This window comes from Epinephelus fuscoguttatus, linkage group LG11 (genome assembly GCF_011397635.1).
Source record: "Epinephelus fuscoguttatus linkage group LG11, E.fuscoguttatus.final_Chr_v1".
NCBI classification, from domain to species: domain Eukaryota; kingdom Metazoa; phylum Chordata; class Actinopteri; order Perciformes; family Serranidae; genus Epinephelus; species Epinephelus fuscoguttatus.
In genome coordinates, this window is record NC_064762.1 from 17,922,015 (window position 1) to 17,935,241 (window position 13,227).

At 39.8% G+C, this 13,227-nt stretch overlaps 2 protein-coding genes across 2 annotated transcripts in view; both read right to left on the reverse strand.

Annotated features, from left to right (window-relative positions):
- The window catches only part of adgb (androglobin), a 79,356-nt gene extending 77,821 nt beyond the window's left edge, over positions 1 to 1,535 (reverse strand). Inside the window, exons 1-3 of the mRNA XM_049589388.1 lie at positions 1,013 to 1,535; positions 404 to 563; positions 112 to 204 (exon numbers count right to left, since the gene is read on the reverse strand). Coding sequence (XP_049445345.1) covers positions 112 to 204; positions 404 to 563; positions 1,013 to 1,083 — 324 coding nt within the window. The 5' untranslated portion in view covers positions 1,084 to 1,535. The remainder of the gene's footprint in view (positions 1 to 111; positions 205 to 403; positions 564 to 1,012) is intronic.
- Positions 1,536 to 5,498: 3,963 nt separating this feature from the next.
- rab32a (RAB32a, member RAS oncogene family) overlaps positions 5,499 to 13,227 on the reverse strand; it is a 29,540-nt gene continuing 21,811 nt past the window's right edge. Inside the window, exon 3 of the mRNA XM_049589420.1 lies at positions 5,499 to 7,347. Coding sequence (XP_049445377.1) covers positions 7,198 to 7,347 — 150 coding nt within the window. The 3' untranslated portion in view covers positions 5,499 to 7,197. The remainder of the gene's footprint in view (positions 7,348 to 13,227) is intronic.

Here is a 13,227-nt window from a genome sequence, read left to right on the forward strand (position 1 = left end):
TGTTATCCTTGAACTGCTACATAGTGTGGTGTCTATAACAGTCCAAGCATAAACAAGACATTTGGCATATACTCTCCCATGAGAAAACATATTCTTAATGTAGAAGGTTACCTTGTTGTTAATAAACTCTGTAGGACGCTTCCAGGAGTGCACTTTCAAAGACGGAGGGAGGCAAATTTTCCCCTCAGGATCTTCAAAAAAAGGCTACAGACAAAAGCAAACGCAGTGGATGTCATATAAAGAAAACAAAATGAACAAAGAAAGAATCAAGGCAATGTCAAAATCAATACCAGTTGTAAAGTGGTAGCAACTTATTGATTTTTCAATACAGGTGCAGTATATGTTACTGATGGCAAATATGTGAATGATCTATAGAGTCTTAATAATTATATGCTCCATTTACAGCATTGTGACTCTTGTTGGCCTTTCCGTCCTCAGCTCCTTTACTTGAGTCCCATTTCTCCTTGTTGACTTCTGCATCGCTCCACTCAGGCCAGATGGGGAATCTGCATCTCCATGCTCCTCCTAGGCTCTCAGAAGAAGTGGCTGCTAGTGACGCTGCTCTGCAATGATGACACATAACTATTTCATTTGTTCTTGGCTTCCCTTTTTGTCAATATTTAGCAACCAAATTAGCTCAGTGTCAGTGAGTCAGCATAGAGCCCAAATGCCTGTTTCCCCTTTCACAGTGGAAGTGATATTGGCTCAACAGCTGGCTGTTTTCATCATAATGTTAACAGACTGTATTTACACACAAGCCATAAGTACGTTAACGTAATGTAACGATACTTACTGAGGTGTATCTGTTCTTAACTGCTAGGCTTTTAACTAGAGATAGAGTACATCTTTATATTATATTACACAATAAAACCTGCGACGACTCTGCCGGTTAGCGAGCTTCCTGAATGCTAAAGTTAGCTAGCTTAGTTGATGCTAATGATACGCTGCTAACGTCAATGCTAACTACAGGTGTCCCTAATTAACGCTAATTGCCAACGTTAACCAAACTCACTCATTCTGTCGGTCGGATAAAGAGGCTTTACTGGAGGAGGACTCCTTTTTCTTCGGTTGTGCCTTGGACATTTTACTTGGTGTGTTAAATTTACGAGGTAATTGACCTGGAAGCAAGCAGGTCAAGTAATCTGCCGGAGGTGCATTTGTTAGGTTGTGCCCGTGCTCTTGAAAGTTTAGTCGTTGCTAAGCAACGGAGCTCTAACGTGGGCGGGGTCTGGAGCTGTTGCATCACTTGTTACTATAGTGAGGGATGGGCAGATTTCACTTTACAGTGTATCCATTTAGGGACTGTTCGTTACTTATGAGGGATAAGGGGTGGTGCAAAATGGATGAGGCATGTCTTATTATTATTTAAGCAGGGACTTGTGTTTTTTATTATTTCTTATTTATTCTGGCTTAGGGAAGGGGCAAACAAATGTACATAGTTGTATTTTGTATTTACATGAGATTTTTAAAGAAAACATGCCTTCCAAACCCAAGTTTTCTTTAAAAATCACCAAAATGAAATAAAACAGAAATTATTGTGCGATGAGATTTATTTTCATGAGGATGTATCCAGTAGATTGTCTTGTTTTTCTCTGTTCATTATTTTGCACCTACATATTTTGATATAGACAACATTCATATATTAACATATTTTATTTTACTCTTTACGTTAAATTTGGAACTATTTAATATTGCGCACCTTACATGCAGGTAATGAGGGTTATGATTAAGTTTGGCAGAGCAATATATATATATATATATATATATATATATATATATATATAAGATATAAGATGCCACTATTGTTGTCGATGTTCAGTTGTCCTATGTTCTATTGTTGGACATTAAAGTGGATCTAGTTACACAGAGGAGCTGTCCCTGTGCACTTACTTCACTCCTCACAGCCCTTTAATAGTACATTCAGTAACTCGTAAGTTTATAGGTAAGACACGAGAGAGAAACCTGCCTTACATTATCGTTGGATTTTCAAATTTCAAATGGTCCTCTGAGACATTATATGCAATGAACACTTCCATCAAATAAAAAACATAACCAAACCTGAGCATAAAAAATAGTAATATTTCATCAATATAACTTTATTCTAAGACTCATTTCAAATTTGTCCAACAATAAAGCATTTGTATTAACTGTCCAGCTTACACCACAAGAGTGAAAACCCAAAGGTTTTTCAACTCCAGGATTTTGTCATCAACTTCAATTTTTAACTTTTAAACATCAAAGTGTAAGTTTTGAAAAATGAATAAGTAATATTTGGGTGGGGGGGGGGGTCATGCACTTTCCATCAATCACTCAGGAAGGCTTAAGGGAAAATATTTGCATTTTTTACAAAATGTCACACCCCAGACACCCTCCTTCTCTGATAAGTAAAGAACAGTCCCTTACAAAAAGTTACTTCAGAGCTACAAAATGTAAATACCAAAACTTAAGGGGTAGTTTTGATTTTTTTTAAGTAGTTGCATGGGGTACTTATCTCTAGTCAGTCTGTTACATACAGTAGATGTCAGTCTTAGCTTCCATGTTGGACTCTAGCCTGCTTCTTCTCCAAGTGGGGCCATGCTGACTGACAATTACTAGATAAGTACACCGTACAACATCATTTCAAAAAATCTGAGCTATCCCTTTAAACATGTGGGCTTATTGTCTTATAAATAAACTGACAAAACATTGGAAACAGCCTCAGAATGTGCCTGAATCAATACCTTTCAGTTCATCTCACCACTGTGATCCAAGTGTAGCAGCAAAAGCATCACAATGGCTGCAGCTTCCTGAAGGCCGTGGTATTGGATTGCATTACCTCAAGGCTGTCAACATGTGATGCACATATGGCTCACTCTGTGGAACTGCACAATTGTGGCACCACTTACAAAGAAACACGGAAGTACACTCAGAGCTGAAAAGCAATACATCAGTGAGCTGTCAAGGCTCCAGCTCTGTCTGAAATGCATGCTCAAGTGTTTTAACGAGGTGACGTGGATAGCAGTATTAGCACTGAATGTGAGCCGCTGTGATGCTTGTACACTAAACAACTGGCACGCCTCCATTGCATTCCAGCTCTGGTAACAGTTAGGTGTGTGTGTCAGAGCACAAGCTGTAGTGGTGAGAGCAGTGTCTGATGACTATCACACACTGATTCTTGAGTGGAGTCACATGGTCCTGTCTCTCTCTCTTAAACACATGCACACTCACACACACACAGGCAGTCTGAGTTGTAGCTTTCACACATACAACTTCATCCATTTGTGCTACTAGTTTCTTCAAGGGAAACATAACACTGTAGGTATTGTGTTTACCAGCGTTGGCTCGACACACATACAGTGACAGATTATACAGAATGTAGACCGTTGAGGTTGTGGAAGTGAAACTTGGTTGACTCTTACGACAGCCATTGTCCTCATCATTGGCCTTTAATCTGTGCTTTTCATTAGGGTGACTAATACTTAGGCCTGCTTTCAAAGTTGATATTGCCACTCGATCATTCTACAAATCCAGTCAGAGTGCTGTCTATTATTGTCATTCTGTAGTGTTGCTTCAGCAGCTCTGCCATTGCTGCCATTTTAGATCTAACTCCCAGGAACCTGTAATTGCCTGCACCAGGCATTATTGCTTGTGCTGTTTTGGAAATGTGTTCAAATGAGTATAAACCCAGCTTGAATGGCTTAAACCAAGATTTCTATGTGCCTGTTAAAAACAGGTAATTGTATAATCGAAAACATTTGCTTGGGACAAAGAAACATAATATCCATGCAGGGAAACAAAATGTTTGAATTATATATGAGCCAAATGCTGTGCTTTAAAGTATTTCACTGCTGGGAAAATGGTCTTTTCATAAAACTGGGCTGTCTGTGTGGTAGAAGGACACAAATACTTAAAAAAAAAATGGTGCCAGAAGATCAGATGAAACAGAGAAAAAAAGGCTGTGGCATCTGCTTTTACTAAAGACATAGAAAACCTACAACTACCAGAATGCACTGTGCCGTACCAGACCAATAAACGCTTCAGCTGGTGGGTGAGGAGAAGCAAGTTTCAGCCAGACCCCCAGGAAGTGTGCCAGCCTTTGAAGCCAATTTTCATAGTGGCCAAACAACGGTACTGCAATTTCCGGGATCCGTCATGTCATACTACTGGGCCCAGAAAGTTTCCCATAGACTTATATTAAGAAAGAGATGCATATATATCAGTGGATACATGTCACACCCCCCGCAAAATGACTCTTTCCACAATCAAGATTAAATCCTTTTGGTCTGATAGCATTTGGAGAGTCTTAAAGAGCCACAAGGTTAAAGTATTTCATTCCAGTTCCAAGTTAGCTAGCGGAGCGCTAAATCGGAAGTCATCTGCTTGTCCAGCAGATGTTGGCTGCTCGGTCATGCTTGGTCATGCTCAGCGGCTATAAGTCTTGAGTGCACCTGCTCTATGGGCCAAATGATGCGGACACAGGGCTGATTAACCAGGTAATTTCATACCCTGTAAACAGAGCAATTTTGGCTTCATGCTCCATCTAGCAACCTTCAAAAGGAATGAACGGAGCCCTCCTGCCAATGCTGTACCCAGGTCTCCTTATACATTCATGGTTTCAGCTCATTTAAAAACAACATGGCAGCTGGTTGGTCACAAACAATCTCGTAGTACATTTAGACAGTACACTAAAGTATATGTCTGAAGACATTTTAGGCAACACAGTTAACAGAATCTTGGTTCATATTTGATTTTATCATTTGATCTCAGTATTTCAGCCTCTACGCACTTAACAGTATGCCGCTCACTTCCTGTTCACAAACTAAAGCTATTACAGCTAAAATCTCTAGGCTACTAAAATATGTTTCTGAAGACATTTTTGCAGTGCAGCAACAAATTCTTGGTTCATGTTTGATCAGCGCTGCCTTGTTTTATCTTTTGATCTCAGTATTCTCAGACTCTCAATACGCAATACAGGAAACAGTATGTTGCTCATTTCTTGTTCACAAACTCTTGTATTACAGCTAAACAGTCCAATATGTTAATGAAGACATGTAAGGTGAGAAATAGGTAATGCAGTCACAGAATCTTCACTTGTATTTTATTAGAACGGCCTAGTTTTAACTTTTTGGAGTTAAGAGGAAAGAGGTGGCTTTCTATTTCTATCTGCTTCTGAAAGTTGTTTCTGTGGTAGTGGCGGGCATACAAAAGTGAAGGCTATTAAGTAAAGACTGGGACACGCTCTCTGACCATATAGTAGCTATGAGGTATTACATACGTACAGTGGTACTGGATTTGCAGTGTTGAAGGGTTACAGAAGACGGCACTAGAAATGAAGGCATGGTGTCGACTCAGGTGCTATTTGAGTGCATTTGTTTTGGCCTTTTTGGACATGCTGGGCCTGACTGAAGGTTTTTGGGTTAGGGTTAAACTTGATGGTAGCGGATATATAATGAAACCTTTTCATTAAGAACACATTTGTTTATTGTCTTTTATCAATAAACTTTTCAGTAATTGCAGAATTTTAATTCTCCCCCATATCTTTATTTTTCGTATCAAACGATTCAACCATGTCCATATGCTCTATTATAGTGCTCGAGGTATTGAACCTTTCAGCAACTGTAGACCAGATTTTACTGTGCATGTGCTGTACCCTAAGGATATGATGTCATATGACGCCACAATGTCTCCTCTTTTTAACCTCCTTCACAAAAATGAGGAAGCACAGGATGCGGTTCGAGCAACAGTACCTTCTTCATCCGACAGATTTTCTCTGACAAGCGAGCAGGGAGATTTGGGTGCTGGTAAGCTAAAGTGAAGTTTAACATAGTTCATTTGCATATACTACCCACATTATTATGACACAAAACTGGTTGAAAATCAGCAATGTGTCTCTTTAAGTATATGGTGCAGATCTCATTTATTCATTGACTTAGCTTGTCTATCAGAAGGTCATAACTTGATCGAGTTATGAATAATATGGGGCATGTTGGCCAACCAATGCTCCAGTGTTTTGTTATGTTATATATAAATGCAGTAGATAAACTAGATCAGCCAGTCTAAACACTAGTGGACAACACAAATCTGTTAAAATGTTTATTCTATTTTGGTCTTGTAGATTTAAAGTATTTTCACATGTAAACTTAATCTCAACTCCAAGTTTAAAAAAAAAAAATCCTTCATATTTCATCTGAACACTTTAATGTACAAGAGAGTGTATTTCTCTATCTGATTCTGTTTTTATACATGTATCTCACCAGTTGCCTCATGCATGACCCAACACATTTAAGAGAAAATACATACTGTGATCAGATCCACATTTTCGTACTGGTGGACAATCAAACAAAGATTTCTCAATGTCTCATGTAGTATTGTTGTTAGAGTTTTTTCTGGAAATGCTGTATTGTCCGTCTTTGTGGTGTCTGTACATGTTTGAGTGAATAACAAAAAGTATACCCGCTAATTAACATAACAAAAACTGTATAATGGCATGTAACGTCAGAGAAGAAATGGCGTTAAGACAACAGTTCATGACAACAACGAGTGATGCCTGTTTGCTTACTTTTTACACAGTAGTCTAGAAAACAGCTGGAAACCCAAATATGAGTGTGCCATCATTGACATCCATCTGAAAACAATACAGTGTCTTGTTTCACAGATAAATGTTAAATGACAAAGATACTGAGATAAAAAAAAAGACCAAGTGGCAGAAATTAAGAGGTTACAGGTTGTTTTTGAGCTTGTGTTTCTTAAATTCCTGCTTAGTTTGCACCCTCCTCTCAGGCATGGCATAGTCCAGGGCTTCAGAAGTTGTCAGGGCAACAGGAGGGGCAGTGTGGTCCCAGCATGGAGAGCTGGGTGGGGGTCATAGTTTAGTTGGTGGTGGAATACACAATCAGGAAAATAAGCAGCGAGACAAACACAATAATAAAGACGCTGTGTGTGAAACAAAGAAGGAAACAGTCCGATAGAGACCGTGACAACAGTTGCGACAACATCAAGATAAAATTGGGCTTCTATTCTCAAAAGAGAACTACGAGACACTTGGATGTGCAGGTCAAACGGGCATCAGTGCAGAGAGGAGAAGATCCCAGAGCTTTGAAGACCCACTAATTCATATTCCTCAGAGAGGCTGCAGTAGAGCGCTGAGAACCACATGCTGGGTGCCCGGGTTGAACCTTGCCAAAGGGAGGCGGATGGCTAATATGAATGGATCAAGTGTCAACAGCAGCCTGACTTGCTCTCAGCAACCACTGCCTCCTGGTCCAGTTTGATACGGTCTCCATTGCTCTCCTCATATGGCAAACCTTTGTCATTAGCCAAGATATTCTCTACCAGGAAACGTGCTGCCTCATCGACATTGATGTTTTCCTGGGAAAAGTAACAAAACAGTATGTCAACGTGGTGATAAGAAACTTTTTCTTTGATTAACCATTTTTATTATTTTAACAGAGTTTATTTATTTATTTTTTTTAATAGAGTACAAAATGAAATGCATCACAAAATATACAAACCACCATACAATCCAATTTGTCATCACTGTATACGCAATTAGCCTTGGTTGACAATATAGACGTTCTCCATCATATGCAGTGGACACATTTTTTTAATGAGACAAAACTTAACAAATAAACCATCACAAAACAAAGAAGTACAAAATAAATACATGTTTCAGTTAAGAACACTTGAGTCAAAAAGAACTTAATTTCCATTTGCAGTATTATATTTGGCCATACGGCTCTGTTCTGGGGCCTCTGCCTTTCCTTGGGTCTACGCAGAGAGCCTCTTCCATGCGCCCACATGGAAAGCCTAAGGCAGGGAGAGCAGCAGCAAAGACCCCCCGGGAACAAAACAGAGCAGCATCGATGACAAACAGAAATGACACTGATAAGCCAGACACAACATGAAAAGAAGGAGGTTGCAAAGCAGCTTGCAGAGGAAGCAGCAACAGTAGGCAGGCCACAGCAGTTTAAATAGGGCGCCCTGAATGAGATTCACCAATTGGTTGCATAGAAAGGAATCATGTGGTCTATCAGCTGATTCCCTTCCATCAGTCAGCTGCTCCATCAATTGGTTGGGCTGATTGAGATCAGCTGATATAGCTGGGATGTGAGCTGAGCTTGACATCGTGTTCTGCCTGAACTAATGCTATGCTCAGTTTTTGGCACAGAATAAGACACAAAACAACTGCCTACAAATTGTGGTCCATGTCAAGGGCCCTCCAGGAAGTTTAAGTATTTGCCCCATTTTCTAATCCAGTGGTTCCCAACTGGTCCAGCTACAGTGTCCAGATTTCCCCTTAGTCATTATTTCAAGGTCCACATGGTTTAATACATACAGCGTCATACTTGCGTTTGGCCATGTCATCGAGCTAGTTTGCTGTCTCTGTCAAGTAGCTGTCCATTAGTCACTCACTCTACAACAGGAGACGCCACTTCATTCTAAAAGCTTTGTGCCACAAATTCACTGAACTTAAAAATAAAATGTATTTTTTACAAATCTGACACATGCGAGTCACTTGTAGTCCATTCAGAATAGACCCTGACCCACCATTTGGGAACCAGCATTCTAATATATACATCCAATCTTCCAAACAGTTGATCGGACATCTTTTCAAATGTAATACTCTGTGAAGAATCTGTCTGCCTATCACCACACTAGTTTGGACCCAACTTAGTGTGTTTGTCTCATCCCACTAAGACCGATTCATCACCTAGGACAAATAATCTGGGGCTGAACAGACTTTAGGTGTTGGAAATCTCCCAGAAATATCCTGGCCCACAATTCTTGAGCTTTGTCACGACAAGACACTTATTGAAATAAATACTGCACACTAGACACCAGTCCGTGTCCTTGCTTCAGCTTGTAAAAGTACACTCAGTGGGAGGAATCACAGGCTGTTTTGCATCTTTTCAGAATTGCATCCTGAGTCCATGAACCCCCTTTAATATGAACCAGCCTGTTAAAGCAACGGCTGGGAGACAGAGACAGTTAGCAGAGATCTGACGCCAGCAGAGACAAGGTACAAACAGCCATTTGCTTTTGTCCTTCACACTGTGGCCAAAGGCTGTCATCCCAAGGATTGAGGAGGTAATGAATGTTAATGGCCTTTCTCCAGGTTCTATAGTAACAGAGATGTTCACAAAGAGGCCTGGGCGTTAAGGTATGCTGAAAAATTGCTTATAGAACAAAAAATAACTGAGTTGCAAAAGTCAAAAATCAAGTTAGCAATGACAATCTAGTTGCTTATTATTTTAGAAAGTCATAACAAATCTGTCAGGAGCGCCACGGTGTATTATTTGCCCAAATTTACTGCCCAGATTTGTGAGTTAAGTGGAAGTGCATGCAAGTACAATCCCATGATTATGAGTGCTGTCTAGATAACTTCACAATTTTTCAATCAGTAGACGATGTGCAATAATCAAAACTAGATGAACCTCCTAATTAGAGAAAGTTGTTGATTTCATCACAACAAAGGCTGATTAGGACCAGAGAACATTAACAGCCCTTCAGTATCTGACAAAGTGACCTGCCTCAGGCTCAAATTCTTCAAAACTGGGATTAAAACAATGTATAAGGAATACTTCACCCCCAAAATGACTATTTTTGTATTGATTACTCCCATCTAATGTTATGTTGAATTTGTTAAAAGAAACATTGTTTTTCTTGCATGCCTTCACTGTGAACAAAGAATCCAAAAATTAAAAAGTTTTGAAGAATTAAATAATATGGTCCATGTTTAATAACAGCAAAACCAAATCAAAACATTTGTTTACAAACGGTCACACAACTTGTGCAGTATAATTCAAGTCTCATTTATTCAGTCGTATGTTCTGTACTTCCCAAACAGACTGCCATGTCCGACCAGGGACTGAACTGACATTGAAACTTATCTCCATTGACAAAAACAGTAATTTTACCTAGCTGAAAACAAGGAGCTGCTGGTCTGCCGCTGCCTTTATCAGTAGTTTGTTTGTGTTATTGTGTGTCTTTGGTGAATCCTAACTAACCCTTTAAAGGAGCTATATGTAAAAAATCTAAAGCAAATAGTCATAAAATCATCCTAATATGTCACAGAGACTAAGGAATAATGTTCATATAACATACTGATCTCACCGACAACAATAGTACAGCCAGAATATTCACATTTAAAACATTTTTTTACAGCCCGCAAATCATGTTTATGTTTTGAATTTGTGTTTTGGCCTGTTGTGCCACCCACCCCTGTCTACCAGTCACGCAGTCAGTAGAGTCTCAACATCAGTTACAGTTACGACTGAGCTACAGCAGCACGGCAAGCTGCATTAGCAGTGTCCCAGTACATAGCATTAGCAGCCAGCTCCTCCTCAGCTGTATCCCGGCAGCAGCGTTAGCAGCAGAGAAGCCGGACTTGCTCGAACGGTCCACTGGAAAACCGAAGAGACACACACACACACACACACACACACACACACACACACATATATATATATATATATATATATATATATATATATATATATATATATATATATATATATATATATATACACACATATACATATATACATATACTATACTATCACTGGAGGCATGGAGGAAAAACAAAGATTTCTTTACAAATGTAACATGGGGTGATCAATTCAGGTGATTTATTCCTCTCACATGTTGTACACTGTACGCTTCACTTTTAAGCTGACAAAAGAGATTTTTAAGGTGAATTAATGGCTCAGGAGGGTAATTTCCTGGCTGACACATACATGCTAATGTTCATTTTGAGGGGGAAGTATTCCTTTAAGAAATCTGATTCGTCACTTTGAAACTGAAAGAAAGTCTGGTACTGATTAAAAAACATTCCAGTTACAAGTAGTTGCAGGTTGAGTTTATAACCAGCGTGACAGGCACAGTAAACAACAACACTTCATTGCTCTCTGAGAGAGAAACTGGCCAGAAAGGCTTTGCCCACATCTCACACACCCACACACTTCACATGACGCAGCACGTGACATAGCTGCAGGGACTAAGGTTACTTGGAATGAGTTAACTAAGTTTACTCCGGCTGCCAAAACCCATCAAAGCATTCCTCAACATGGAAGTAACAAAAAAGGCTGTGGTTTAAAAAGCAGAAGTGTGTGTTTGCAAGCATATTTTGGATCAGTAATTTTATCTAAGAATGAGGCTGAGCTGGAAAATGACACAAATGTGACGGGGAGAGGAGGTGAGGGAAACGGAGGGGGCTTTTCCCTGGAGTCCCATAGTTATTCAAGCACCCGTCAGACACAACTGCATCTTTCAAAGGAAGTAATTTATCAGTGAACATGAGGTGGCACACGCAGACTGCTGGCAGCCTTTTGTTTGTGGCAGCGTCATGCTCGCACACAGTTACCTGCTGATGAGTCTTGTATTATAGCATCAAGAGTTTGCACTTGATCAGATAACACAAGCCTCAGAACAGAGACAAACAGCTGTGGACAGTGAGTCAGTGGATTTACTCAAGTACTGTGCATTGTTTTGTGTAATTGTATCCACAATTCAAAGTAAATAGTAAGTGCCCTTTTACTCCATTGAATTTGCTTCACTTACTTCTCAAAATCAAAGCCTATATGACTGGACCATGTGGGAATTTGATTTGAAAGGACAGACACAGGAAGAGGCCATGCTCAGCAGTCAGACAGGAGTCAGGTTAATTTCCAGGGCTGGTACCTGCAGTTATTCCACAGGCTAATTAATAACATGTCTGGCAGGAAATTCAAAGTGTGGGATCATTTTGAGAAGGTGAAGGACGAACCCAAGGTGATATGTAAACTCATCTTCATTGGTCGACTACAAACATGACGTATCATCTGAAACATGGAAGCAGCTACATGCCCATTAGCCACTTAGCACAATCATTACTAAGCCTAACCCTAACCCATTAATTTCAGAAACATGCGGGCCACTAGTCAACTAATGACCCTACAGTAAATGACGACTATTGGTCGACTAGGAAAATCACTGGTGAACTGGTCTGGCAAGTGCTTGAACATAACGCACTTTCATTTATATGCAAAGGTCCCACACTTCTGCTTTAAGTTCATTTTGTTGTCAATATCTTTTTGTTAGGTAAAATGTTACATGCAGGACTTTTCATCGTGTGGTATCACTATTTCTACTTTAGTAAAGGATTTAAATACTTCTTCCATCACCTCAGACTTAACAGTCACATATTTAGTTGGTCCTTACATGTACAAATTTATCTCTTTACTGATTACTACACTTAACTTTGTTTTTTTTTTTTTTTTTTAAGATTATTTTTTGGGCTTTTTGCCTTTAATTGACAGGACAGTATGGAATGGGGAGAGAGAGAGAGTGGGGGGATGACATGCAGCAAAGGGTTGCAAGCCGGAATCGAACCTGCGACCGCTGCAGTGAGGCATCACCTCTGTACATGGGGCGCCGGCACTATCCACCACGCTACCGACACCCCAACACTTAACTTTGTTGAAGGCAGAGGCAGCCAAAACAATCTCAATTCATCAAATTCTTACCACAAAGAACTACAGAAGTACAAAGCACAGCCTAGAGGCGCAAACACAGTAGCACCAACACTCTGACACCATCACCAAAGTTGAGGAGAAACACTCCCAAACATTATCTTTCACATCCCTTTAAGAGCCCAGCCTCACAGCTCTGAGCTGCAGCATCAGTCAACGTCATGTGATACCATATCGCACCAGCTGTCCAACTAATCTTTTCACTGGTAGGGAAGATAAATGTCCATAGACGTTGTGCATGAATGACAAACACAGCAGGATAATAATGAAAAAATGGCTGTCACAAAATCCAAACTCTATCATGTGTGCAATATAAAAATAACTTCAGTAATTTAATATAATGGTCAAATTGAGAATCAAAGTCTTTGAAACTTGGCCAATTATCTACAAACCGCAATACTTAACACTGAATTTAAGATAAAAATGTTAATAAGAATAACTGCTGAGTGAGTGATAACAAAAACCATTACTTCGTGTAAGTATTTCACAATTGCCACAGTGTAACCAGTGTGATTACACCATTTAGGAGGGGCCTGGAGGATTTCCTGTCATGAGCAGTGAGGAAGCCATTCAGTCTTAACTATAAAAGTCCAGTGGCTCCTTTTTATTTTGACTCAGCTGTGAGGGCATCTTACAGCTCTTATCATATCTGATTTGCTGCTCACAAGTCACGTTCATGCGTAAAATAAGGGTTGAAGCCATTACTGGTCATGTTTGAACCATTACTCAAGAAGCTTTA